Source organism: Macaca mulatta, chromosome 15 (genome assembly GCF_049350105.2).
Source record: "Macaca mulatta isolate MMU2019108-1 chromosome 15, T2T-MMU8v2.0, whole genome shotgun sequence".
Lineage (NCBI taxonomy): Eukaryota > Metazoa > Chordata > Mammalia > Primates > Cercopithecidae > Macaca > Macaca mulatta.
Window position 1 is genome coordinate 17,479,801 of NC_133420.1, and position 27,423 is coordinate 17,507,223.

The following is a 27,423-nucleotide window of genomic DNA, read 5'->3' on the forward strand; positions in this document are numbered from 1 at the left end:
CTCCACTGGGACTAGTCTCAGGTTGGTCCCAGAGAACCATCTGGGGGAGCTTCCCACTAGTTGAGGGTGTAAATTCAATACCCACAGGTGCATTTTGCAAATTTCACTGAAGTTATTATTAAGCTACTTGTAATAAGCCCTTTCAGTACCTTCCTGGCTGGATCCTACCTTCATGCATGCTCAAGGTCAGCTGAGCCAGGACAGCTACCTTCCTGACACTGCCTATGGCTCTGAAATATTGATGAGTAGAGGGAAGCCTGGCTCCCTCCCAGATCAGCAATCCTTTCATTCATCATAAACCTTCCTGCAGGAGGCAAATTAATTTTGCTTAATAGCATTCAATTACTGATTCAGTTTAAGAATGGGACCGTGGGTGGTGAAGGTTCAAATTTCCTCTTCTTCCTCCTTTGGGCTCATGATGAGTTGACGGGCAGGGAGGAGCAATCAGGCTTAGGATTCCAAAAGAAATTCCTGTAATCCTAAATTATCTTCAAGATGAGTATCAACTAACAGAATCTACAAGAACCTCCTCTGAGAAACCCAGTGCATTAATGAGGGACACTGAGAAAGTCTCACAGTTGAGAAGATAGAACACCTGCCTCTGGGGCTGCAGTGGATTCACGCAGGCACGCACACAACACCCGAAGACGCAAAATCACAGCAGCTTTCTTATCTGTTATCTGGCAACCTCTCTGGCAGTCTTGTTATTTTGAAAAAATTAAATCTCAGCCAGGTGCAGTGGCTCATATCTGTTTGGAATCCAACACTTTGGGAAGCCAAGATGGGAGGATCCCTTGAGCCCAGGAGTTTGAGACCAGCCTGGATACAGAGGGTGAGACCCCTGTCTCTTTAAAAAAAAATTTAAAAATTAGCCAGGTATGCTGCCTACTTGGGGGCTGAGGCAGGTGGACTGCTTGAGTCCAGGAGTTTGAGACCAACCTGGACAACACAGTAGAACCCCGTTTCAAAAAAAAAAAAAAAAAGGAAGGAAGAAAAGAAAAGAGAAATAGGCCGGGCGCACGCCTGTAATCCCAGCACTTTGGGAGGCTGAGGAGGGCAGATCATCTGAGGTCAGGAGTTCAAGACTAGCCTGGCCAACTTGGCAAAATCTCGTCTCTACTAAAAATACAAAAATTAGCCGGGTGGGTGCCTGTAATCCCAGCTACTTGGGAGGCTGAGGCAGGGGAACTGCTTGAACCCAGGAGGCAGAGGTTGCACTGAGCCAAGATCATGCCACTGCACTCTCCAGCGTGGGTGACAGAGCAAGACTCTGTCTCCAAAAAAAAAAAAAAAAAAAAAAAGACCAGGTATGGTGGCGGCTCACGCCTGTAATCCCAGCACTTTGGGAGGCCAAGGCAGGTGGATCATGAGGCCAGGAGTTCAAGACCAGCCTGGCAAAGATGGTGAAACCCCATCTCAACTAAAAATACAAAACTTAGCCAGACATGGTGGCAGATGCCTGTAATCCCAGCTATTCGGGAGGCTGAGATGGAGAATTGCTTGAATCTGGGAGGTGGCAGTTGCAGTGAGCCAAGATCATGCTACTGCACTCCAGGCTGGGTGAATATAAGGAACCCAGTTCAAAAAACAACACAAAAAGTACATTTAAAAATTAAATCTCTCTGGTTCTCATCATTTCTTTTTTTCTTTTTTCTTTTTTTTTTTTTTTGAGAGGTCTTGCCGTCACCCAGGCTGTAGCACAGTGGCACAATCACAGCTCGCTGCAGCCTCGACCTCCTAGACTCAAGTGATCCTCAGAATCCTGAGTAGCTGGGACCACAGGTGTGCGCCACCATGCCCGACTAATTTTTGTATTTTTAGTAGAGACGTGGTTTCACTATGTTGCTCAGGCAGGCAACAGCCTGCCTCAGTCTCCCAAAGTGCTGGGATTCAGGTGTGAGACACCGCGTCTGGCCTCATCTCTTTTTTATTCAGTCAATACAAACTCACCAAGCCCTGACTCTGAGCCAGGCCCTGGGATACAGCAGTATACACGACAGCTGCAGCCTTTACCCCTGGGGCAGCTGCCATCCTGTGAGGAGAGAAGGGCACTGAAGCACAAATTATGCACTCACTGAGTGACATGTACACACAGCCACTGCCGATGGGCGTGCGATCAGGTACTCCTCCTCCCCTGGGGGATGGAAAGGCCTTCACAGAGGACAAGACATGAGAACTGAGAAGCATCAGATATGGATAATGAAGTGCTCCCAGGGATTTTAACCTTCACCCTCTGGGATGAACTTTTTGTGTTCCTCTCTGGACGCAAACCTGCTGCTCCCATCGGCAGGGGACAATGAAATGACCAGTTCATACTGTACTCTGCCTAACAGAACCAGCGACACGACCGGAACTGTGGCCCTCCCAAACCAGCCAAACACCTCTTCAACAGGAACACTCGATTCTTCACAGCACCAACAATTAGACGGTTTAAATGATTAAAAAATGCTTTAAAAGTCTCTCCTGAATTTTGCTTGCTGAGGTCCTGACAAAGGAAACTCCTACCTTGCTTCACTAAGAAAATCAGACAGACAGAGGTGTCATGTTTTCATTCCTGGGTTTCAAGGTGCCCCGGCAGGCGTAAGCACGGGCTCCCAAGCCAGACCAGGGAAAAGGGGTGAAAGAGAGGGTTTCTCAAAGGGCCTGAACACAGCTCAGCCATGAGCCAGAGTGGGAGAAGGCAATGCGGAGAGTGCTGGAGAACAGGTGTGGAGGCTCACAGGTGAGAGAGCTGCACATATCGGGGAAGGAAAAGTAGCTCAAAGCGGCTGGCCTGTGCACAGCCTAGGAAACAGGGCAGGGCTAAGAGTAAAGCCAAAAATTCAGTAACACACAGAAGACTGAACTTGTTCTCCTCGTTGGTTTTGGGGGTCCCAGGGAACCTCTAAAGCAAGATTGTCCAACCTGCACCCCAGGACAGCTTTGAATGCGGTCCAACACAAATTCGTAAACTTTCTTAAAACATTAGGAGATTTTTTTTGCAATTATTTATTTTTCTTTTTTAGCTCATCAGCTATCGTTAGTGTTAGTGTGTTTTAAGTGTGGCCCAAGACAATTCTTCCAATGTGGCCCAGGGAAGCCAAAAGATTGGACACTCCTGCTCTGAAGGGTTTTGTTTTGTTTTGCGATAGGGGCTCACTCTATCTCCCAGGCTGGAGTGCAGTGGCGTGATCGTGGTTCACTGAAGGCTCAACCTGCTGGGCTTACATGATCTCAAACAGCTGGGACTATAGGCGCACACCATCGCGTCCAGCTAACTTTTTATGGAGACAGGGTCTCACTACGTTGCCCAGGCTGGTCTCGAATTCTGGAGCTCAAGCAATCCTCCCATCTGTTTTCCAAACTGCTAGGACTGCGGGCATGAAGCACCCTGCCAGCCCATTTTTGTTTTTTAAACTAGTCAACTGCAGCAGTGAGAAGAAGGGAAAGAGCAGAACAAGGAGTTCGATCTGTAACTATGAAAAACCAATGGAGAGGAGCCACAACCACCTTCGAACCAGCCCCCCAAAGGCTTTAGACAACACCATGATCAGATGTTGAGACCAATCCCTCCGTGGAGGAAGGATGGAGAGAAAAAAGAGGAAGAGCCCAAATGAGGTCAAAGACCTTGAGTCTGCAGAGGCCCCTCTAAGAGGCAGTGAGATGTCCATCGATGTAGAGCAATCAAAGAGTGGATGGGGCAGTGAACAGCAGGCTGATCCCACCTCAGTGGTTGCTAGGAAAGAAGGAAGAGCAACAAGGTAATGAAGTTGAAGACAGCAGAGAGAATCTTTAAGGTAAAGTCTGATGGGTCTGTCCTTTCACAGGGAAGGAAATGAGGATGGGGAGGGGACCGAGAGAAAGCAAAGAGGTTAAGGCACTGCAGGTCTTAACCAAGTAAGGCCCAGGGTGGGGTGAGAGCAAAGGAGAGGAAGGTGCTCCACCTGGCACCTCCCTGGCATCATGCGTCACCACGTCACATCCTCCAGGCTCAGGCAAGACACCCTCTGAAGGGAGGTAGGCTATGAGCCACTCCATAAATGAGCCTGTGCACCCCACATGGGGACTGATGAAGAAACATCACCACGGTGCAGATGCCAGGCCATGTAGGTGCTAAGACTGACAAATGGACCTTGGGGACAAGGGCTATCTTTGAGAAATGTAGTTAGAATAAGCGGAGCTCACCGTTGTTTCCAAAACCCAGCAGGCTGGCTCACGCCTATAATCCCAGTACTTTGGGAGGCTGAGGCGAGAGGATCACTTGAGCCCAGGAGGGAGAGACCAGCTTGGGCAACATAGGGAGACCTTGTCTCTACTAAAAATAAACATAAATCAGCTGGACATGGTGACACATGCCTATAGTCCCAGCTACTTGAGAGGCTGAGGTAGGAGGGGAAGCAGAGGCCAAAGTGAGCCCTGACTGTGCCACTGCACTCCAGCTTGGGTGACCGAGTGAGACCCTGTCTCAGTAAAACAAACAAACAGATTAAAAATAAAAACCCACCAGTTGTGATGCCATCATTTCCAGTCACGCGTAAGACATTCCTTTATCGGATAGCAGTTGGCAGGGGTGAGGCTCCCAAGCCTTGCACTGGAGCTCCAGTCACAGCTGAAGCAGCAGAGGCAGGGACTGAGCTTACTCGTGGAGTAAGAAAAAGGAGAGCAGGGGGGTTAAGAGTCTGGGCCCTGTACAATTGAACATCCTGGGTTCAAATTCCAACTCTGCTGCTCACTGCCTGTGTGGCCTCCGATAAGTCAGCTAACCCTCTCTGGGCCTCGGTTTCTTCACCTGTTAAGGAGTAATGATACCCACCCTTGGGGTTGCTGGGGGAATTAATGGGGTAGTACACAGAAAGCAATTGGCTCGCAGTGAGCAGTTGGCTACTTGCCATGACAGTGTTTGTATCATATAGGATTAGCCCAATACCAAATGTAGCATATACAGTCACAGCGGCTGCCACCTCTGGCAAGAATCCAGTAAGTAAAACTGGAACAAATGGGGACCTGGGGGCTGCCAGGGCGCCTGGGCTCTCCTGCAAGCAGCGCTGCCATATGCACAGGATGAGTCAGGATGCCGAGCAGGGGCTGAGCCCGCTCCGAGCAGGGTGAAACCGGCATGATGCAGTGAGCAGCCAGGCGGCAGGTTGCAGCCTGGGGTCCCACGCCTCCCTCCACTGTTCTTCCAAAGATTTCCCTGACTTAGGAACACTGACAGCCTGCTGCTCACCGGACTGTGGCAGGCTGGGTGTTGGGCTTCTGTGGGAGTGAAGGCTCACCAAGGCTGGGCGGGCTATTTCTGACCTCACCATTAGGAGCAGTAAATATGGTGAAGAATGAGTGTAGGAAGAGAAACAAGGCCCCAGGTAGGAGGCCTGCCTTCCAGCCCTGCCCCATCCCAGCTTGGTGTGCCTGCCCTTGGCCTGCCGCCTCCGTCTCCAGGCATCGAACTCCTCATATGTAGGAGAATTCCTTTGTAGCAATGGTTCTTAATGGGGGTGAACAACAGAATCACCCAAAGAGCTTTAAGTATAGATGCCCAGGCCACCCCCGTTCATCTTATGGAATCAGGCCCAGCTATGAACATTCTGAAACTTCTGCAGGGGAGAGGGAAGGAGGAGACGGGGATGGGGGAGGGTGTCATGTCCACCTGGTCCTGGGGGTCCTGTAAGGCTGGCCTCCTGTCCTGTGGGTTCCTCTACCTCCAACTCACTCTCAGGAAAATGACCATGACACTCCATTCTGGTAAGTCCTTCTTACTGATGAGAACAGGACATGTGCCCACTGAGGCAGGAAATACCACAGCCCCTGCAAATGCCCAACAAGTCAATACTCTCCCTGACTCAGCAACAGAAAAGCAACGCCCCCCACAGTGCACAGGAGGCGCTGCCCCTGCCCTAGGTGGTCCCCTCTCCCCTCTAAGTGAAAGAGGAACTAAGAAGGCCAGCAAGCAGACAGATTATCCCCTCCTTCCCAGCTGACTTCCCAGGAGGATCCTGGAACTGTGACAAGGACAAAAACAACAGCACTGGTCATTGCCATCAACTGAGTCATCACCATGTGCCAGGGGCTGGGGTGGGCACCTCTCATGCTTCATCTCACAATGGCCTCTGTGGGGGAAGCAGGCCTGACACATTCAGGCCTGGAGAAGTTTAGTAAATGATCAAAGTCACCCAGCTTGTAAGTGGAGAAGCCAATACGCAAACTCAAGTCCACCTCCCTCCAAGGACCAAGCTCTTAACACCTACGCTTCATGCTAAGTGACAGGCAGTTCATAACCTTAAAGTCCACTAGCGACTTTAGGATGACACAGTTCAGGACGATTACTTCAGGACGAGGCAGTCATGACTCAAAAGGCTGGGCAATGCCCAAGAGCAGGCAGTAATCCTTTCTAAGGAGTTTATACCACATGATTTATGGGACACACAGAAGCAAAGGCCCACAACAGCCACTTAAAGGGTGAAAAATTTCTAAAACAATCCTTCCCTGAGTGCAAGACAGCCTCAGAGCCTAGAAACACCCCCACCTACTCTTCATCCTCATTGTCTGCTTCCTCTCTGCTGTGCTTCAGAGGGAATTTTGAGTCAAACACAAAAATTAAAGACATAAAGATGACGGACAGCCCGGCTGGCGTTAAGAGTACCTCAGATTTACTCTGAGTCTCAGCATTTCCACAATCTGCTTACGTCCTGGGCTCCATTCAGCTCGCTCAGCATGGGGGACAGAGGAGCATCCCCCGTTTGTGGTCAGGCACAGGCCTGAAAGTCTGGCTGAACAGCTTCTCTCAATCATCAAAGGACGCAGGCCACGTGCTGACCTGGGACCACACTGGCTTGAAATGTCCCTTCTGGGGAGGGTTTAGTTCACGAGCTGTCCTCTGGCCTCCACTAGGAAAAGATCCCACTAATCCCACTCAAAGACCATATCAGGAGCAAGTATGGGAAAGGCTGCGAGTGGCCAAGAACAACTACACAGAGAATGAAATTCTTTGATCTTCAAAATGTTGAGTCATGTGAAAATGAATCAAAAATACATTTCTGGCCGGGCATGGTGGCTCACACCTGTAATCTCAGCACTGTGCGCGGATCACCTGAGGTCAGGAATTCAAGATCAGCCTGGCCAACATGGTGAAACCCCGTCTCTACTAAAAATACAAAAATTAGCCAGGCACGGTGGCACATGCCTGTAATCCCAGCTACTCGGGAGACTGAGGCAGAATTGCTTGAAACCAGGAGGCAGAGGTTGCAGTGAGCTGAGATCGCACCATTGCACTCCAGCCTAGGCAACAAGAGCAGAAGTCTGTCTCAAAAAACAAACAAACAGCATTTGCAATATACATTTGAAGCAATGACCCAGGAGATATGAAAAGTCATCAAACTGAATAGTTAAGGACTGTGCATATTATTGTAAACAAAATTATATCTTAAATGATAAAAAGCATCAATGAAAGCAGCAGAAACAGCTCCTGAGAGCACTAAAGACCACACACAACACGAGGAGAGTTAGCTCTGACAAAGACCTCTGCTGCCAAGCCTGTTAGGTTTCCAGCTCCTATTTACCTTCCATTCTAGAACCACAGTGCACCAAAGGCCCTGCGAGAGGATGGTGTGCAAAGGGCCATGCTGATTTCAGACTCAGTTCCCGTCAGTGTCTCCTGTTTCTCTGCCAGTCGCAACCTGCAGCCGCAATGCTGTGAGCTATGCCAGTGAGACTTGGGACACAATGCTGCAGCTGGGCTGAGGCGCACACGACCGCCCACCCCTCCTGTCCACTGCACACAATCACAGCAGCGAGCTAGGCAAGAATGAAGGTCAGACTTCCCAATGCTTGATGACAAAGGCTGGTTAATAGCAGGCAGAACCTTCTCAGCAAGAGACTCAGACCTTCCCTAAATACTGCAGCCATCAATTGAGAAGAGCTGGTGGTTCTCAACAATGTCTCAAGACACACGGAAAGCACATGCATGTTAACACCAGTAGGCAGAAGAACCAGGCCCAGGCAGGTCCAAGGAGGGTCTGCCACCACAGACCATTAACCAGGTCCTCTGGCAGGCTGTGGGCCCCCTGAAGTACTAGATTCCCAACACTTTAAAGGCCTAAAAAGAGCCTGACAATGTGTCCAAGACAAGACTGCCTCTCAGCAGGATGATATGAGAGGCCTCTGCTCTTGGGTATAGCTTAAATGAACTGAGAGTGGAAGATTATTTCATAATGTTGATCAGAAGCTGTGACTCGGTTGATGGCATTACAGGAATAGAGTGCAATCTGCTAACGAAAAGTAATGACAAGAGGGTTTTGGTGATTAAAGAAATTTAAAATCACTGTATTAAACCAGCTTAATAAAAAACACACATTGGCCAGGCACAGTGGCTCATGCCTGTAATCCCAGCACTTTGAGAGGCTGAGGCAGGCAGATCACCTGAGCCTCCCAAATAGCTGGGGTTACAGGTGTGCACCACTACGTACGCCTGGCTAATTTTTTTTTTTTTGAGACGGAGTCTCACTGTTGCCCAGTCTGGAGTCCAGTGGCGCGATCTCAGCTCACTGCAAGCTCCGCCTCCCAGGTTCACGCCATTCTCCTGCCGCAGCCTCCCGAGTAGCTAGAACTACAGGCGTCCGCCACCACGCCCGGCTAATTTTTTGTATTTTTAGTAGAGACGGGGTTTCACCCTGTTAGCCAGGATAGTCTCAATCTCCTGGCCTCAAGCAATCCACCCACCTCACCTTCCTGAAATGCTGGGATTACAGGTGAGAGCCACCATGCCTGGCCTATTTTTCTTTTTTAAAAGAAAACAAAAAAGAACAGAGCAGAACTGCTCTTTGAGGTTCACTCCAGTGGAAGTGATAGAAAAGAGAAAGCAAGAAAAAAAAAAAGCAGAAAAAGGGGAGAGGGTCTCTCCTGGGAATGAGTCCTTCCGGGTAAGTCTCACATCATAATGAGGCTGGTGTGTTCCTATCCAAATCACTGCAGAAGGGTAATAAGATGATTTAAATTAATCTAAAGAAGAGGTTATTAAATCTGGGGTCCATGAATCTTATGATATTACATGGAAAATTTTATATAGACATGGGAAAGTCTGTATCTCTCACTAGATTCTCAAATAGGTCTATTATTCCCCAAAGGGATAAAAACCACCAATAGGAAAAGGAAAGCAAGGATGAAAAATAAGAATTAAATATATAAAGATGAGTTGCAGCCATGATACACGCAGTGATTATTTCTCTTCTTGTCTTCCCTAGTAGGTTTCTTGTTAGGTCTGTTTATATGAACATACCCAAATACAACAGAGTTCTTTGGCATAAGCTGCCCTGGGCTAACAGACATCTTAAATAACCACAAGCATCTGGCCAACTAAGTCTGGAATAAGCTCAATAGGCAAAGGAAGAGAAGAACCAGACAGACCTTCACTCAACTTCACATCCCCATGTCCATGAGAGACTCAACAAGCCTCATCTCTAACACAACAGTTCTCCATCTTTTGGTCTGAAGACCTTTTCACACTTTTAAAAATTCCCTAAGACCCCAAGATTTTTGTTAATATGATTACATCTACAAATATGGATCAGAAAGTAAAACAGGATGGGTCCAGTGGCTCATACCTGTAATCCCAGCCCTTTGGGAGACTGAGGCAGGAGGACAGCTAGAGGCCAGAAGTTCAAGATCAGCCTGGGCAATATGGTGAGACTCCATCTCCGCGAAAAAAATGTTTTTAATTAGTGAGGCATGGTAGTGCATGCCTGTAATTCCAGCTACGTGGGAGGCTAAGATGAGAAGACCACATGAGCCTAGAAGTTCGAGGTTACAATGAACTATGATCACACCACTGCACTCCAGCCTGCATGACACAGGACCCTGTCTCTAAAATTAACATATATATATATATATTTGAGACAGAGTCCTATTCTGTGGCCCAGGCTGGAGTGCAGTGGCATGATATCAATTCACTGCAACCTCCACCTCCCAGGTTCAAGCAATCCTTCTGCCTCAGCTTCCTGGGTAGGTGGGACTACAGGTGTGTGCTACCATGCCCAGCTAATTTTTGTATTTTTAGTAGAGACAGGGTTTTACCATGTTGGCCAGGCTAGTCTCGAACTCCTGACCTCAACTGATCCGTTTGCCTCCTCCTCCCAAAGTGCTGGGATTACAGGCATAAGCTACTTTGCCTGGCCCCAAAATAAAAAACCTCTTTTCTAAAAAAAAAAGAAGAAGAATGAGAAGAGTGGAATTATTTTTGTAATTCTCTTTAATGTCTAGCTTAATAAGATGCAGCTGGGTCCTCATATTTGATTCAATCAGCATTCAACTTGCTGTGAGGGAGTATTCGGTGAAAATATATGAAGAAAATCTGGCCCTATACAGATAGATATAGGCCTTTTCAGATTACTGTGAATAGTCTGTGATTCTACATTAAAGCCTGACAAGAGGTTGCTTCTAAAGATGAGGGAGGTGGGGAATCTGAAATGTATCAATGAACGTTCCACACTCTCACATTAATAAACTCCTCTGGGCCAGGCGCGGTGGCTCAAGCCTGTAATCCCAGCATTTTGGGAGGCTGAGACGGGCGGATCACGAGGTCAAGAGATCGAGACCATCCTGGCTAACACAGTGAAACCCCGTCTCTACTAAAAAATACAAAAAACTAGCCGGGCGAGGTGGCGGGTGCCTGTAGTCCCAGCTACGCGGGAGGCTGAGGCAGGAGAATGGCGTGAACCCGGGAGGCGGACCTTGCAGTGAGCTGAGATCCAGCCACTGCACTCCAGCCTGGGTGACAGAGCGAGACTCCGTCTCAAAAAAAAAAAAAAAAAAAAAAAACAACCAAAAAACTCCCCTGGTCCATCTTGCAGTTTCAGGAGAGCTTTTACCCCAGTGCATGACTGGAACATCCTGCACTGGCCAGGTGGAAGACACCATTTCAGTGTGTTATGTAGATCTCCCAGATACAGAAACATTTTATTACAGAATTCCTAAAAAATCACATTGTTAATATCACCTCTGCTTACATCAGAAGTCTTATAAGAACTGGGAAACTGGCTGGGCATGGTGGCTCACACCTATAATCCCAGCATTTTGGGAGGCCAAGGTGAGCGGATCACTTGAGGTCAGAGTTTGAGACCAGCTTGGGCAACAAGTGAGACCCTATCTCTACAAAAAATACAAGAATTAGCCAGGCATGGTGGCAAAGACCTGAAGTCCCACCTACTCAGGAGGCTGCAGTGGGAGGCTCACTTGAGCCCAGGAGGTCAAGGCTGCAGTGAGCTGAGATTGTGCCACTGCACTCCAGCCTGACTCAAGGAAAAAAAAAAAACAAAAACTGGGAAACTGTCAGTTAGGAAACTGTCAGGCTTACAGGGATAAATACAAGTTTTCCTTTATCACTAGCAACAAATACTGTTAGTTATTTTTGTTGAAGTAATATGTTCACTTTGTTCATTTTCAAGAGAATGTCCACCAAAAACCCAAGTCTGTGTCACCATAACAGTCATTCTTCCAGATAAAAGCAGCTTGGCCAGGCACAGTGGCTCATGCCTGTAATCCAAGTACTCTGGGAGGCCTAGGTGGATGGATCACTTGAGCTCAGGAGTTTGAGACCAGCCTGGGCAATATGACAAAATCCTATCTCTACAAAAAATACAAAAATTAGCCAGGCATGGCAGCACACGCCTGTAGTCCCAGCTACTGTGAGGGGTAAGGTGAGAAGATCAGCTGAGCCCAGGAGGCTGAGACTGCGGCTGCAGTGAGCCAAGATTATACCACTGGACTCCAGCCTGGGCAACAGTGCAAGACCCTGTCTCAAATAAATAAATAAAAAACAACAACAACAAAAAATAAAAGCAGCTAGTTCAGCTTGCAATTCAAACAAGTGCACATGTACTATCCCTCAAGGCCACACCCATCACACTTCAGGCCCAGCAGCAGTGCTGTGTGCACCCCTCCCATGCTGTCTCACAGAACATTAAAAGGCAAGGGTTGAGATTTAATCAACAGTTTTATTATTTCAAGACCATTCTTAAGTGATATGAGCCTTTTTCGCCCCCTGTGAGTAGGTGACAGTCAAGAATGCAGTGGCTACTAGTAGAGTCTGGTGCCACAGCCTGGAATCACGTGAGGGTGCCGGCAATTTTACCCATCATTGCTTTTCACCATCAGGCAATGTCAACAGTACAAGAGACTCATACTGTATGATTATGAAAATAGTTTAGATCCTGAGGACCCCCTCGAGAACCGCTGCCCTAACAAATGCCTCGCATGGCCGCGGCTCCTTTCAGAGCACAGCGGCACCTCGGAACGCAGCCATTCCTCCCTCAACTCTGCAGCCAGCCAACCGGGATTATTTAAATACTTCTGAAGCTCACATGAAAGCTAAGGCTCTTAAGAATATATCTTCTGACTTTTCCTCCGAAACACAAGGCCAAAAAAAGGATGGTCAGCAGCAGAGACTGTTAATTAAATTTACAGTGTGTATCTCGACACCAGTCCTATAAGGTAATGACACTGGAGAAAGAGAAGGCAATGGGGATGCGAGCTCAAGGGCAGTCAGAGCCAGTAAATCTTGGCAGGCAAGACAGAGTGGAGCCAGCGCTAGGTGTGTCTGTGCGAGACTCAATTAAGCTCCCCCTTGGAGGATGCAGTGCAGCTGTGAGTCTCAGTGACCGAGGACCTGAGAGAAGCAACAGCATGTGACAGGAGAGACAAAGGCATGGCTAAAGGACAGTGGGCAGCTTCGGCCTCAACGCTTTCCTTTAGATTTCCCTCAGGTTTGGTCAAAAGGAATCCAGAGACAAAGAAATAAAAGCCAAAAAAAAAAAAACACTCTCTGAAAGCTATATTCACCCCAAATGCAGGAAGAAAAACTACAAATAGCATTTCTCTCACTTGCAATTACTGGGCCTGGACTGCATCTAAACTAAAAATGAGATTCTTTGCCATAGTGGCTTTTGTTGTTGCTGCTTTGAGATAGGGTCTGGCTCTGTTGCCCAAGCTGGAGTGCAGTGGTACAATCTCAGCTCACTGTAGCCTTGATCTCCTGGGCTCAAGTGATCTTCTCACCTCACTCTCCCAAGTAGCTGGGACTACAGGTGTGTGCCATCAAGTCCGGCTAATTTTTGTATTTTTTTGTAGACGTGGGGTTTTGCCATGTTGCCCAGGCTGGTCTGCCATAGTTTTTTGTATGGTTTTTGGTAGAGATGGGATGTTGCTATGTCACCCATGCTGGTCTCAAACTCCTGGCCTCAAGCAATCCTCCTGCCTCGGCCTCCCAAAGTGCTAGGATTATAGGCATGAGCCACCATGCCTGGTCTAAAAATGAGATTCTTAAGCCCAAAGTGGCCAGATGAAGTGGCTCACACCTGTAATGACAGCATTTTGGGAGGCCCCATGAGGTAGGAGGATGGCTTGAGGTTAGGAGTTCAAGACCAGCGTGGGCAACACAGTGAGACCTCATCTCTACTAAACTTTAAATTAAAAAAAATAAAAGCTCAAGTTACTGTCAAGGCCATGAAATGAGTCACTGGAATAATAAGCCTGAGAACAGGAAACAGAATGTCAGGCTCTACCCAGCAAAGCTTCCAAATCTAATAGGAGACATTACTGCCCATGGCCTTTGTGCTCCCAGTCGCCTCCAGATCTCAGGAGAAGTGAACTGTGGGGGCACAGAGGCCGATGGGGCCACAGATCTCAGAACCAGCGACTAGCAGCATGCTCACTCCCACTTTCCCGCAAGCTCCATAGCACATAGCCACCCTGCAGTCACACCCGAGGTCGGCTCCAGCACAGAAGGCCATTCCTGAGACCTCTTTGCAGGGGAGGCTTCAGCTGGGAACATGGCTGCTCTGGCTCTGGCAGTGTCACAAGCATAACCATTTTTCAGGGTACAGAGTGATGCCCAAAAGCATTTCACAGCCTCAATCAATTCAGGGAAAAGACCATGAACCAAAATGACAATCTCATTCTAATCTGCTCTGTCCCTCTTTCAGAGGATTTGTAATATTTGCTGATGAGAAATGGGTGCTTCCTTAGCAGATATCTTCCTAAGAATGGGGAATGTGAACCCTGGTTTACCTATGCGACTTCCTGCTCTTAGATTTCGCTCTCTGCTGAAGAGGTCCCATGCTGTCACCTGGTGGAAAAAATGAGAAACTGCCTTGTGTGCTCAGGCCATGACAAAAGCATTCCTGTTAAAGGAAGTTACCCTTTACTACAGATGCTGGGAGACAACGCTGACCCTGCACTGCCTCACCTGCTGTGCCATCTACTCCAGACAGAGCACCTTACTAAGATCCTCAGCTACCAACCAACCTCAGGTGGAATAAATTGTCCCAGCGGCAGTCACTACAGCCACCCCACACTTGCTAAAGCGAGATGGAGGATTGAAGAGGCAGGTGAGTCAGGAGGACAAAGCAGGGGCCGGGGAGGACGCGAAGAAGGGAGGAATTCATCAAGGGGCAGGATCGAGCAAGGAGAAACACACAGGTAAGCCTCGCCAACAAAAAACATTGCCCTTGGGATTTTTACACATTTTTAGCCAAACAGCCGGAAGAACCAATGAGAAATACAGAAGTTTACAAGATAATAAAGTTAAATGGTCTCATCGTGGTATATTAAAATAAGAAAAAGCCTACCTGTTCACCAAGTTACAAATACAATAAAACTATCTTCTTATATAACATGGATAAAAGAAAAATAAGGACAAGAATATCTCCAAACAGGCTGGGCGTGGTGGTTCACACTTGTAATCCCAGCACTTTGGGAGGCCGAGGCAGGTGGATCTCTTGAGGTCAGGAGTTCGAGACCAGCCTGGCCAATGTGGTGAAACCCCATCTGTCCTAAAAACACAAAAATTAGCCGAGTGTGGTAGCAGGCACCTGTAATCCCAGCTACTTGGGAGGTTGAGGAGGGAGAATCGCTTGAACCCAGAAGGCAGAGGCTCCAGTGAGCAGAGATCGCACCATTGCACTCCAGCCTGGGCAACAAGAGCAAAATTCCATCTCAAAAAAAAAAAAAAAAAAAAAATCCCCAGTTATTCCCAGAGGTGGATTTGTACTTCCTACCTTGGGTTCTTCTACTGATGGCAGGGTGCTTTACTGGGCTCCAAGAAAGGCTATGTAGCCAGGCTAAAGTAAAAGCTCTGTGACTCCTGCTTAAAGCCACTGAAAAGAACCTATCACAAGAGGACACTCCAGAGGTAAAAGAAGGGAACCTGGTATCTTTGAGGGAAAAAAATGAGAAAAATGAGAGAAGGGCTATTCCCAGGGCTAGAAAGAAAACAAAGGCTGGTGCAGGTCGTAGAAGCTGAGTGGGCCTTGCTGGCCTCTGAGCACTGACCAAGGCTCCTAGCCTGGGTGAGACTTGCACACAGGCTTCCCAGGGGCAAAAGTTACTTGAGCCTGGACAGCAGGAATGCCGCACTATCTGTTCCAGGCCCAAACTGGCGAGATCCTCCAGAATACTGTGCCCTAAATAACAACCTAGGGCTGGCCCTGGCTTGAAGCCTCAAAGTCATGTTTAATTCAACTTAAATAAATAATGTGTTATTAGCTGTATACCAGGTTGATGAAATAAGATTTACAGCTACTATGAATTTTCCAAATTTTCTAAAATGAAGCTACATTGGCTTTATAATCAGAAATAGGGTCAGCAACAAAATTTTATTAATAACAAAAACCTGTTTTATTTATTTTTCATAACCTGCCTTAAAGAATGTTAATATCCACACTGAGTGTATGATACCATGGATCCAGAGACCGTTCTGAGCTTTCAGAGACAGCAGTGCTCCTTAAACCCTTGTGGTCTGAAATTCCCACTTGTGCCATGGCAGCCTGTGGTCATGAACATTATTCAAATCAGCCCAGAACCACACAAAACATTTTCTTTGCAGCTTCTCTTCTGATTTAGGAGGCATAACTGGAAAATCAAGGAGATGTAAAAGGGCTATAAAGGGCACAACCATTTCAATATCAGGTAGTTTTCAAGGTTCCTTCTGCCATCAGAGTCTCGCTTTAAATGAATACCGACACATCTATTTTGAAAGTGTGTGAAATCAGCAGGCAGGGCTGCTTTACACATAGCCATCTCCAATCCATTATCCCTCCTGTTCTCACAGTGAAGTGTTATCTGGACCTTCCAAGACAAGATTTTCTCTTCCTGACTCAGTTTTGAGAAGGTGAAAATCACAATCACAAGTGGAAATGAAATGAATCATCTTAATAAGCAGCAGTCACCCCCAACCTCCTCCTTATACAACTGACTCAACACCTCCTTCTCCAAACCACCCCTGGCTGCTCTCACGAAGTGGGCCCCAGGCCTCCCCTAGCTCGCCTCCCAGGAAGACAGCATCTTGAGGCCACAGGCTGCCTCCACTCCTCTGCAGTGCCCCAGCACGTGGGTTCAGAGCAAGCTGAGCAACACAAAATGAGCACGAGGGAACTTGCCTTTTCCATCTGTTGCTGATGCTTCTTGTAAATGTCTGATTGACCTAAAAATAAACATTTAGAGAACAAAAAGTTAGCTGGCAAATCTGCACTCCTCTCTATTTGCAGCTCTAGTAACTTGAGACTGAATTCCTCAATTATATGCTGAAAGGCTGGACTAGATCACTTTAGAGCACTCTCCCTAAAATAGGGGATGGTTGATAATCAACACGCCTGAGGTAAAGTCGCCCTCTGCTGGCCAAATCTGTGGCAGTAAGTCTAGCAGGGACCAGAGTGTGAGGAAAAAACAAAACTCCATCATTTAATGCTCCTGTTAATCTCTCACTCCCACAACCACCCCCCACCCAACACTCCCATGACAACGGAGCATCACTGAACTCACCTGCCACCAGGAGAGAATAAACCGAAGAAGAAAGTCACCAGCTGACTTCTAGAGTCTAGGTCTAAGAGCTGTGAACGTACAGCTCCATACAAACTCATTGAGTGGAGATTTTTAACATTGCTGGAAAATGCCAGCCTCCAGGGACACTGTTTCGGGCTGTGATGTGCTGGTAATTAACGACCATCATTACGGTTCAGGCAGAGGAACATTAACATCATTACAGAAGCCGCAGGTGAGAGGTGGAGGCACCATGAAAAGCCACCAACGGAGAGACTACCCTGAGGGCTAAGCAGGGCACAGGCAGACAGGCTGTGTGAGGGAAGGCAGCTGGGGTCTGACACTGTCACTCACTCTTGTCAGCAAATCTTTAAATCCTCCGTAATTTGCGCACCTGTGAGAGGGGCTATCTGCTTGAGAACTGAATGGACCACCACACGAAAGCTAACCAGTACACTGCTGGCCCTGAAGCAATGCTGGCTGAATCGGGATATTTACAAGTATTATTATTATTGTTATTATTTTATTTATTTATTTATTTTTGAGACACAGTCTTGCTCTGCTGCCAGGCTGAGGTGCAGTGGCATGATCTTGGCTCACTGCAACCTCCGCCTCCTGGGTTCAAGCGATTCTCCTGCCTCAGTCTCCAGAGCAGTTGGGACTACAGGCACACGCCACCATCCCCAGCTAATTTTTGTATTTTTAGTTGAGACGGAGTTTCACCATGTTGGCCAGGATGGTCTTGATCTCTTGACCTCATGATCCGCCCGGCCTAAAAAATATTACTAATCTTGAATCACCTCTCCAGTACTTACTTTTTTTCATTTTACAGTAATTTTTAGGATATTTACCTTAAGGAATTTTGCCATTTGGAATCTGCTCATTAGCGTCGTAATTAACAAGGGGCAGGAAATGGCTGCTTACACCTCGACAGCTTGTTGGTATCCCTTACATTTGACCGTTCTGATAGTGGCATGTGTAAAAAGTAGGGCGTGGGCCGGGCGCAGTGGCTCATGCCTATAATCCCAGCACTCTGGGAGGCGTAGGCAGGCGGATCACAAGGTCAGGCGATCAAGACCATCCTGGCTAACAGAGTGAAACCCCGTCTCTACTAAAAAAAATACCAAAAATTAGCCAGGCGTGGTGGCGGGCTCCTGCAGTCCCAGCTACTCAGGAGGCTGAGGCAGAAGAATGGCGTGAACCCGGGAGGTGGAGCTTTCAGTGAGCCAAAATCGCGCCACTGCACTCCAGCCTGGGCAACAGAGCAAGACTCTGTTTAAAAAAAAAAAAAAAAAAAGTAGGGCGTGAACCTCTGTTCCCTAATGAGGCGCTCTTTTCGATCTGGAAACAATGCTGGACATCCTATGTTATAGATACCCTAGTGACTAATTCCTGTGCAGGATGGCAGGAGGCTGCAGTGAGGAGGAAGAGTCATTCATACTCCACCGGATGCGGTGGCTCATGCCTCTAATCCCAGCACTTTGGGAGGCTGGGGTGGGAAGATCACTTGAACTCAGGAGTTTGAGACCAGCCTGGGCAACATGGCAAAACCCTGTCTCCAAAAAATTGGCTGGGTATGGTAGTGTGTGCCTGTGGTCCCAGTTACCCAGGAGGCTGAGGTAGGAGCATCATTCATACTCTCTTCTATGCTGGTAGCTGTCTGGTGAACTGATACTAGATCATGTGTAATGTATGACGGAATTAGGGTGAAGAGTGAATCTAACTGGCTGGAATGAGAAGTACTCTCCACTGGCACCATGTTATAAATAATGAGAGTAACTGACAAACCCCTGGATCCTCAAAAATATTAATTTATTGGATGGAGCACTGCAATAAGAAGTACCTCAGCCAGGTGTGGTGGCTCACGCCTGTAGTCCCAGCACTTTGGGAGGACAAGGCGGGCAGATCACCTGAGGTCAGGAGTTTGAGACCAGCCTGGCCAAAATGGCGAAACCCTGTCTCTACTAAAAATACAAAAAAAAAAATTAGCCAGGCATGTGGCACGCACCTGTAATCCCAGCTACTCAGGAGGCTGAGGCAGGAGAATCATTTGAACCTGGGAGGCAGAGGTTGCAGTGAACCGAGATTGAGCCATTGCACTCCAGCCTGGGCAACAAGAGCGAGACTCCATCTCGGGTTAAAAAAAAAAAAAAAAGAAGCACTTCACTTCTAATTGAAGGCAGGGGTAAATCTATTTTCTTTAAAATTTGTTTCAAAAGAATTGCATTCCAATAGCCATGGAATTACATCACCAAGGGTGAAGTGTTTTATTGCTGCTAGCCTTCTGAATTTCTACCACTTTGCATGTGATTTAATAAGGATATTTTCTCATCAACCACTGACTTGACACTAACACTTCTTTACACAGACCCAAAGCACAATCTATGCATCTAAACACTGCCATTTCCAGGAATGGAGCAATCCATTCTGAAAATATCAAAAATGGTTGTGTGCTGAGAACTATCACTAGTTTTATGTTAATGAACTTCCTCATTTTCCACCTAAGTTGGCAAGAACTGACTGACTATGGGATTTCGCCAACTCCCTATCACCACCACAAATTCAGGCTGCTACTTTAAGTTACTACCAATTTCTCATTTCCCAGTTCCTCTCTATCATCCTAGAGCTCTGTTAAAAGCCCGCTCATGGTGATGGATTAGCTCTACCAGAATCCCCTGAGTAACTGGGAAAAGACACAGGGTTCTGCCCCTGGAGGCTGATTCAGGTCAGTCTGGGACTCAGAAAGCTGTACTTTTAAACACACATCACATGTGACTGAGATCAATTTGGGAATGGCCAGTTCGGCTATTGGGCTTGACAGCCAAGCTTTCATGTGGCCTCCCTCCCTGTGAGCTACTCACCACACCACTGGGAAGAGGATGGCACCACAACACAACAGGTCGACCAGAAAGAGAGAGTCCTTCCACAAGCCATATTCAGTCGTGCCCTCCTCGGTGGACTCTATGATGATGTAGGCTACATTTGCCAGGACCTACAGACGTGAGAATTTGTTGAGGCCCCAAAGCATGGGTGCACTGTTACGACGCTAGCAGCCCCAATGAGGGGTGTACACCTTGGCCTCTAGACCCGCAATGTGCGACCACAGCATTCTTTCCAGTTCCACATGCTTTTTCAGAACTCTGCCGCTCTGCTATCAAGGAGAGTCTCCATGCCATCCCCCTGTATCTGGACAGGCCTGTAATTGCTCTAATACAGTAAGATGGAAGGCTGCTGTGTGATTTCCAAGGTAGGTAAAGCTTCCACCCAGCTCTCTTGGGACCTTTGGAGCCCTAAGCCTTCTTGTAAGAAGTTTGGCTACCCTGAAACTACCCTGCTGTACAGACCATGCAGAGATGGAAAGACCCCCCCAGGAGCGCCAGCTGTCCCAGTCCCCACCTGAGCAAGCCTCTCAGCCCAGAAGACAGATGTGAGTGGAGACTTCAAGATGCTCCCAGTCACGGTGTGACTATGACCACAAGACCCAAGTCAGACCCACCCAGCTAGCCACTCTTGAATTCCTAACCCACAGAAACTGAGAGAGAGAATGAAGGGTTACTGTTGTTTTAAGTCGCTGGGTTTCGGGGTGATTTGTTATGCAGCAGTAGATAACAGGGACACTTTGCTTTTCAGGTACCCCTAACCCAGTGGAGTCACTCAGGTGCTGGACTGCTGGACAGGTGGCACTTAACGCCCTATTTAGCCACAATGCCCACACTTTTCAGGCCCTGGTGCTCAGTGACAATAACTCATCTAAGTGCCAGACAATGGAACTGTGTTTTCAGAGACTAGAGCGGTGAGAATGGCTGATTCCAGCCCCACAGCTGAGTGGCCACACTGCTGCTCATGGGATCATTCAAGTCCAGGTCCTCCCCACACAGGACATGGCGAGTGCGTCCACTGAGATTCACCAGTGTCTGCGCACTGCTTCTCCCTCCAAAGGTAAGGCTCTGCCTCATGTACTCAGGCCCATTATTAGGCTCTTAGCATAAGTCTTTATAAAAAGTCCTTCCGCTGGCTAAACTGAGATGCCTCAGAGCATGAGGGAAATTTACCACTTATAATACATCCTTTTGAAGATTACCACTGGGAATGGATGCAGAGATGATCATTCCACCTGAACACCCCATGAGAAGTCCCTGGTCCCAAATACTCTGCCTGACTTGCTGTAAAGGGAATCCTCCACACTTTGCATGTAAAATCTGTAGTACTATTATTCAGCAAGTCTCTCAGTGTAATTTCTCTTTCTACACAGGACTTAGAAATCAAATTACCTAAAACTTCATTTAATACTAACGCAAAAAATATCTGAAATTTCAGCCTCTCCACTGATACCCAGCTTCTGGGTTCTTCCCTGTCTATCCAAAACATTAGCATCTGTGGCTCTATCTAAAAAGACAAAGTAGGGCTGGGTGTGGTGGCTCACACCCATAATCCCAGAACTTTGGGGAGCCAAGGCAGAAGGATTGCTTGAGCCCAGGAGTTTGACACCAGCCTGGGCAAAACAGTGAGACCATGCCTCTACTAAAAAAAAAAAAAAAATTCAAAAATTAGTCAGGCGTGATGGTGCGCGCCTGTGGTCCCAGCTACTCGGGAGACTGAGGCAGGAGCAGGAGGATTGCCTGAGCCCAGGAGTTCAAGGCTGCAGTGAGCCATGATCACCACTGCACTCCAGCCCGGGCGACAGAGTGAGACACTGTCTAAAAATAAAAAGACAAAGTAGAAAACAAAGGCTTTTACATCTTAAATTCAAAATGTAGATGAATGAGAGACAGTACACACTACATGAGAGACAGAATGTTCCCAATGTTGAACAACGTGCCAAGAGTGTTCTTCAAACACCATTTTGCATGGACATCATCTACTCCTTACTTAGAAACATTCTGTCACTGCCCATGGCCAAAAGGAAGCAGTTTTAACTTTTCAGGCTGACATTCAAGGCCCCTCCCAGACTAGTTCCATTGTCTAAATGCTCATAACTTTCTTAATTTGTTAAATGTCCTTATTTTCTCAGAGTGGTATTCCATGGAACTGTGTGTGTCTGTCTTTCAGGGAAGCCTAGGATCGGCTTCCTGGAAGGCTGTGCCCCACAACAGCACAGTTGAGGCTGGTGGGGGGAGACTCTAGAGGGATGAGGGAATCTACTAAAGGGAAGGGGAGCACGCAGCCAGGTGACAACCCAGGCTCTGTCATTCACAACTCCAAGACCTCACCAGGCTGTAGGACTCAGTCTGGCTAAAGAAGTGGCCCTGGTGGCTCGACAGCTGAAAGACCGGCACAGTCCCGCAGCATGTTTTGCTCAGCAGGCAGCAGGGTCATGTGTATCTACTGCTATGCCACTGCCCCTGTCACATCCTTTTCTTTCAACACTCCGGCCAGCCCCATCTCTGTCACAAAGAAAGCCCTCCTTGATCCTTCCAACTTGAGTGCTTACTCTCTCCTTGGAAACCCAGAGCAACTGGCCTGTCCTATTCATTAGATGTCAACACACGTTCCTCATTATTGAACGTGAGGGTGGATGAGGTCTGTCAGAACTCGGAGAGGAGCTTTGCTGCAAACTCTGCCAGAGCTGGGAGCCTCAGGAGTTGTCCCCTTCTACCCCCAACCTTCCACATTTACTTTGCGCTCCAAAATGTGAGAACAGCTGACGGGGACAACTCTGTCAAGCAAATGCTGTCTGGTCAAGCACAGCAGGGTAGTTGTGCATTCCTGCTAAAACCTCTGTTCACTGTAAGTTCTTTACATCCAAGTTCTGCTTCCAGTAAGACAAGGCTCCTCCCCCAATAGACTCACAGCCTTGTAAGGCTGGCCTCAGCCCTCAGCCCTCAGCCCCAAACATGGTAAGGATTTAGGAAATGTTTGCCCCTCAAGTCTACTACCATATTCTACCTGTGGAAACTCACTGGTGTAGTTCACGGTTTTAAAATGCTTTATTAATAAAATCACTACATCTCTGAGCTTCCTCGCCAACAGCACCATTTAGTTATGAAGCAAATGATGCAGAAGAGAAAACAGTCCTGTGTGTTACTGTGTGTCTCCCTACACTGTCAGCAGCTCTCTACTCAAAACCTAGGCACCCAAAGGCCAGTGGCTGACTGATGGCCAAGCATCTCCCAGTGCAATGATCTGAAGTCTATTCAGAATTCAGAAAGAGAATCCCAGTCTTCAACCTCCACTAGCAGAAGCTGGGGTTTCAGGGTGAGCTGACTCCCTCTTGCCATACAGGCTTGGAGCTGAGCCCTGCTAAGTGCCAAGAGAGAAATTACCTGGAGTGGGATGACAATCATGAAGATCTTTTTGTCTTTATCAGAAAGGATGTGCTTAATGAAAGCCCAGCCAGTGCCAATGAGTGCAATGGTGATGAAGAGTAGCGCCCCTTTCAAACTGGAAGAGAAAACAAGGAACAGACACCAGCAGGTCTCTTTAGACTCTCACTGCCAGTTAGATTGCATAGCTCATTCTATGAGTTCACAAGCTTATTACAAAAGACGGGCAGCCAAATTTAGGAAATACATCATACATGAGCACCACTTCCTTCAGGGCACACAAAGTTAGCTCTGCACCCCACAGCCTGAACAGCCAATGGCCACAGGGAGGCAGGAGCATGCCGCTAAGCCCGAGTTCCCAAGTCTGGACAGCCACCCATCAGCTACACTCCTCTAGTGTAGCTAGAGCAGATAGGCTGCCACGAGAGGGCAGGGCTGGTTAACTCGGGGCAGGTTGTTGCCCACCCCCACTTGTCTTGTATGTCATTTCACGGTGTATTTCACATGGACCTGCATACTTACAGGTGAGTTATGTAGTACACAACAGCCCAGCCTTCGATAGGGAAGCCCTGGGAGGAGATGTAGTGGTAGTCAATCTGAAATCAAACAAATGCATTTCAGAATCACTCATTATCTACATGGCTCCACAAAGAATCTTTTAACTTGGACCCAGATGGGAAATTATCCAAATCATCATCATTTTGTGATGCTGTCACGGGATATATTATTGCCTTTTTGCACTTTCAAGTATAGCAAAGAGAACATGTCTAGAGACTGTCACCCTTGCAAGTGTGCTCCATGGGCACTTGGAGGCCCACAGACAGGAGAAGTTGTGATCTTACCCCCTTGGGCAAGTTCATTTTAATTTGTATAAGTTCCAAATACTCAAAGCTGAAGCTCAATTCTCATGCCTCCAGCTTTATAGCATCAATTTTCTCTCAGATAAATATGCTAATACTGAATTGAACTTCAAATCACATAGGAACATGAGGGAATACTTGGAAACATAAAAAAGTCGTGGAGGCCGGGCGCGGTGCCTCATGCCTGTAATCCCAGCACTTTGGGAGACCAAGGCGGGCAGATCACGGGGTCAGGAGATCGAGACCATCCTGGCGAACACGGTGAAACCCGGTCTCTACTAAAAATACAAAAAAATTAGCCGGGCGTGCTGGCGGGCACCTGTAGTCCCAGCTACTCAGGAGGCTGAGGCAGGAGAATGGCATGAACCCGGCGGGCGGAGCTTGAGTGAGCATAGATCGCGCCACTGCACTCCAGCCTGGGCGACAGAGCGAGACCCCGTCTCAAAAAAAAAAAAAAAAAAAAAGTCATGGAAACAAGTCAGCAGGTGGCACTCTCATCTCTAGAAACGGTAAAAACAAAACAAAACAAAAAACAAAGAAATGAAAACAATAATAAGTGTTCTAGACAAATCGTAGGTCTGTAAGCAGCATCAGAAGATGTCTGAAGTCTAATATGAGGGGAGGTGGTAATCATTTACCCGCATGGCCAGGCCCTCCCAGACAAGAGGAGGCTTTATGTGAAACATATTCTCTGTTTCCCACCCATCTACCCCCTTTCTTCAAATGTCTTTTGCCTGCTCACACAGGCATTATACGTAATTTCATGAATGATCCCCAAAATGCTAATACATACTGCGTGGAACACCAAGGAAAGGGACTTGGTGAAAGGAAGGGCCGCCATCAGCCAGTGGATTTTAAATACATCATTCCTATAAAAACAGAGAAAAAAAGAATTAAAGGACGATTCCATTCTCCCAAAGGACAGTCAAAGCTCCAGACATCAGCTATATTTACAAGGAGATAGGAAATACGTGCAAACCACAAACATGAAACTTTTTTTTTTTTTTTTTTTGAGACAGGGTCTTATTCTGTCGCCCAGGCTAGAGGATAGTGGTGTCATCACGGCTCACTACAGCCTTGAACTCGGGCTCAAGCGATCAAGCAGCTCTCAGGAAGCTGAGGTGGGAGGATGGCTTTAGGTGTATGCCACCATGCCCAACTAATTGGTTTTGTATTTTTTATACAGAAAGGGTTTTGCTAAGTTTTCCAGGCTGGTCTTGAACCCCTGGCCAAACAATCCACCCACCTTGGCCTCTCAAAGTGTCGATATTACAGGCATGAGCCACTGTACCCAGCAAAAACTTTTTTTTTTTGAGACAGAGTATTGCTCTGTCACCCAGGCTGGAGTGTAGTGGCATGAACTTCACTCACCACAAACTCCAACTCCCGGGATCAAGTGATGCCCCCCACTGCCTCAACCTCCTGAGTAGCCGGGATTACAGGCGTGCACCACGATGTCCAGCTAATTTTTATATTTTTAGTAGAGACAGGGTTTCACCACATTGGCCAGGCTGATCTTGAACTCTGACCTCAAGTAATCTACCCACCTCAGCCTCCCAAAGTGCTGGGATTACAGGGGTGAGCCACCGCGCCCGGCCACTTTTTTTTATAAGGTACTTTTTACTGGTAAAAAAGGCCTTGATTGGAGTCCTAAAGTAATCTCTAATACACAATTTAATGTTGTGAATGAACCTGAAAGTTATGCACTAAAGCCAGACATGATGGATTCCAACTCTTGAGTAAATGGAAATCTAACACAGGCTGCCAGCTTGTTCCCGGAAACCACCCTGGGAAAGCCAGAGGCAAGAATGAGGTAGATGGACCTGAGAAAACAGCACAGAGCTCCCAGGAAAGCAGAAAGCGACTACAAAACAGCTGTAGGGGAAGTCTGCAGCCCAGAGTAGGGGGGCTGGGAGCCAGCAGCAGGGATGTGTGAGGGGAAAGTGCCAGGGTTGTGCCCATTTCTCTCTCCTTCATGGCTGGTGTCTGCAAATACCCCAGGCCAATGAGACAAAGCACGCATTCCCAGGCCCACCCTGTCATAGATACTAGAGTCCACCTTTGGGCTGCTGGGCATTAAATTCCTCTACTCCTTCCCACTTCCCCTTAGGAACTAACCTCATAGAACACATTAAGACTATTATGAGGCCGGGTTCAGTGGCTCATCCCTGTAATCCCGGCACTTAGGGAAGCTGAAGTGGGAATATCACTTGAGCCCAGGAGTTTGGGATTAGCCTGGGCAAAATGATGAAACTCTGTCTCTACCAAAAATACAAAAAGTTAGCTGGGTGTGGCAGTGCACACCTGTAGTCCCAGCTACTTGGGAGGCTAAGGTGGGAGGATCACTTGAGCCCAGGAGGCAAAGGCTGCAGTGAGCCATGACTGTGCCAGTGCTCTGCAGACTGGGTGATAGAGTGAGCCCCTGTCTCAAAACAAACAGTCTCAAAACAAACAAAAATTAAGCCAGGAGTGGTGGTGTGTCCCTATAGTTTCAGCTATTCAGGAGGCTGAGGTGGAAGGATCACTTGAGCTCAGGAGTTTGAGGCTGCAGTAATCCTTGATTACGCCACTGCTCCAGCCTGGACAACATAGTGAGACCCTGTCTCAAAAAAAAAAAAAAAAAAAAAAAAGCAAAGAATACAGGCAGCCACAAGAGGGGAAACTGAAATGGCTAATGAGTCCCTAAAATGATAATCCACATCGCCAATATTCTGAGAAATGCAAAATAAAACACCAGCTTACACCTATCAGATTGGCAAAAATTAAGATGTCCGTATTGGTGAGAATGTGGAGAAACAGCAAACCTTATTATGTATGCACCACTAGTAGATGTATAAACCTATATGCCACACTGGAAGGCAATCTGGCCCTTAATGAAATTAACTGATGGCTGGGTGCAGTGGCTCACGCCTATAGTCCCAACACTTCGGGAGGCGGAGGCAGGAGGATCTCTTGAGGCCAGGAGTTCAAGACCAGCTTGGCCAACATGGTGATAACCTGCCTCTACTAAAAATACAAAAATTAGCCCGGCATGGTGGTGCATGCCTGTAGTCCCAGCTACTCAGGAGGGTGAGGCAGGATAATCACTTGCACTCAGGAGGCAGAGGTTGCAGTGAGCCAAGATGGTGCCACTGCACTCCAGCTTGGGTGACAGAGTAAGACTCTGTCTCTCAAAAAAAAAAAAAAAAAAAAGAAAGAAAATAAAAGAAATTAACTACCCATGGCACAGTGTGCTTCCTTCTGGGACTGTAACTCGGAGGCTGCAGAGATCCACAGGGGATCTTCGGAGGTGCATGCCAGCACTGGCTGGGGTAGCAGTCCAGCCACGTGTCCATCACTAAAGGACCAAAGCAGTCAAACGTGAGGACACAGAGCATGGGATGCCGTGGAGTAGGTAAAAATCAATGAATGAGACACACACTCAGTCACATGGCTAGATCGTAGAAAGGATACTACTGAATAAAAAATGTACAACAATGTCTAGAGATATTTTATGTAAATATAAATGTATTTTATGT

General features: G+C 47.5%; 1 protein-coding gene and 1 long non-coding RNA gene across 2 annotated transcripts in view; one reads left to right on the forward strand and one right to left on the reverse strand.

The window, feature by feature from the left end:
• Window positions 1-27,423, reverse strand: part of GPR107 (G protein-coupled receptor 107) — an 83,971-nt gene that overhangs the window by 15,326 nt on the left and 41,222 nt on the right. Inside the window, 7 exon segments of the mRNA XM_077967789.1 lie at window positions 14,035-14,059; window positions 14,061-14,092; window positions 16,404-16,447; window positions 19,644-19,774; window positions 23,046-23,163; window positions 23,568-23,641; window positions 24,699-24,774. Of these exon segments, the coding sequence (XP_077823915.1) occupies window positions 14,035-14,059; window positions 14,061-14,092; window positions 16,404-16,447; window positions 19,644-19,774; window positions 23,046-23,163; window positions 23,568-23,641; window positions 24,699-24,774 (500 nt within the window).
• LOC144335071 (uncharacterized) lies at window positions 1,634-7,136 on the forward strand. The gene is made up of 2 exons (XR_013405511.1): window positions 1,634-3,157; window positions 4,419-7,136. It is a non-coding gene; the product is annotated as an uncharacterized LOC144335071 (long non-coding RNA).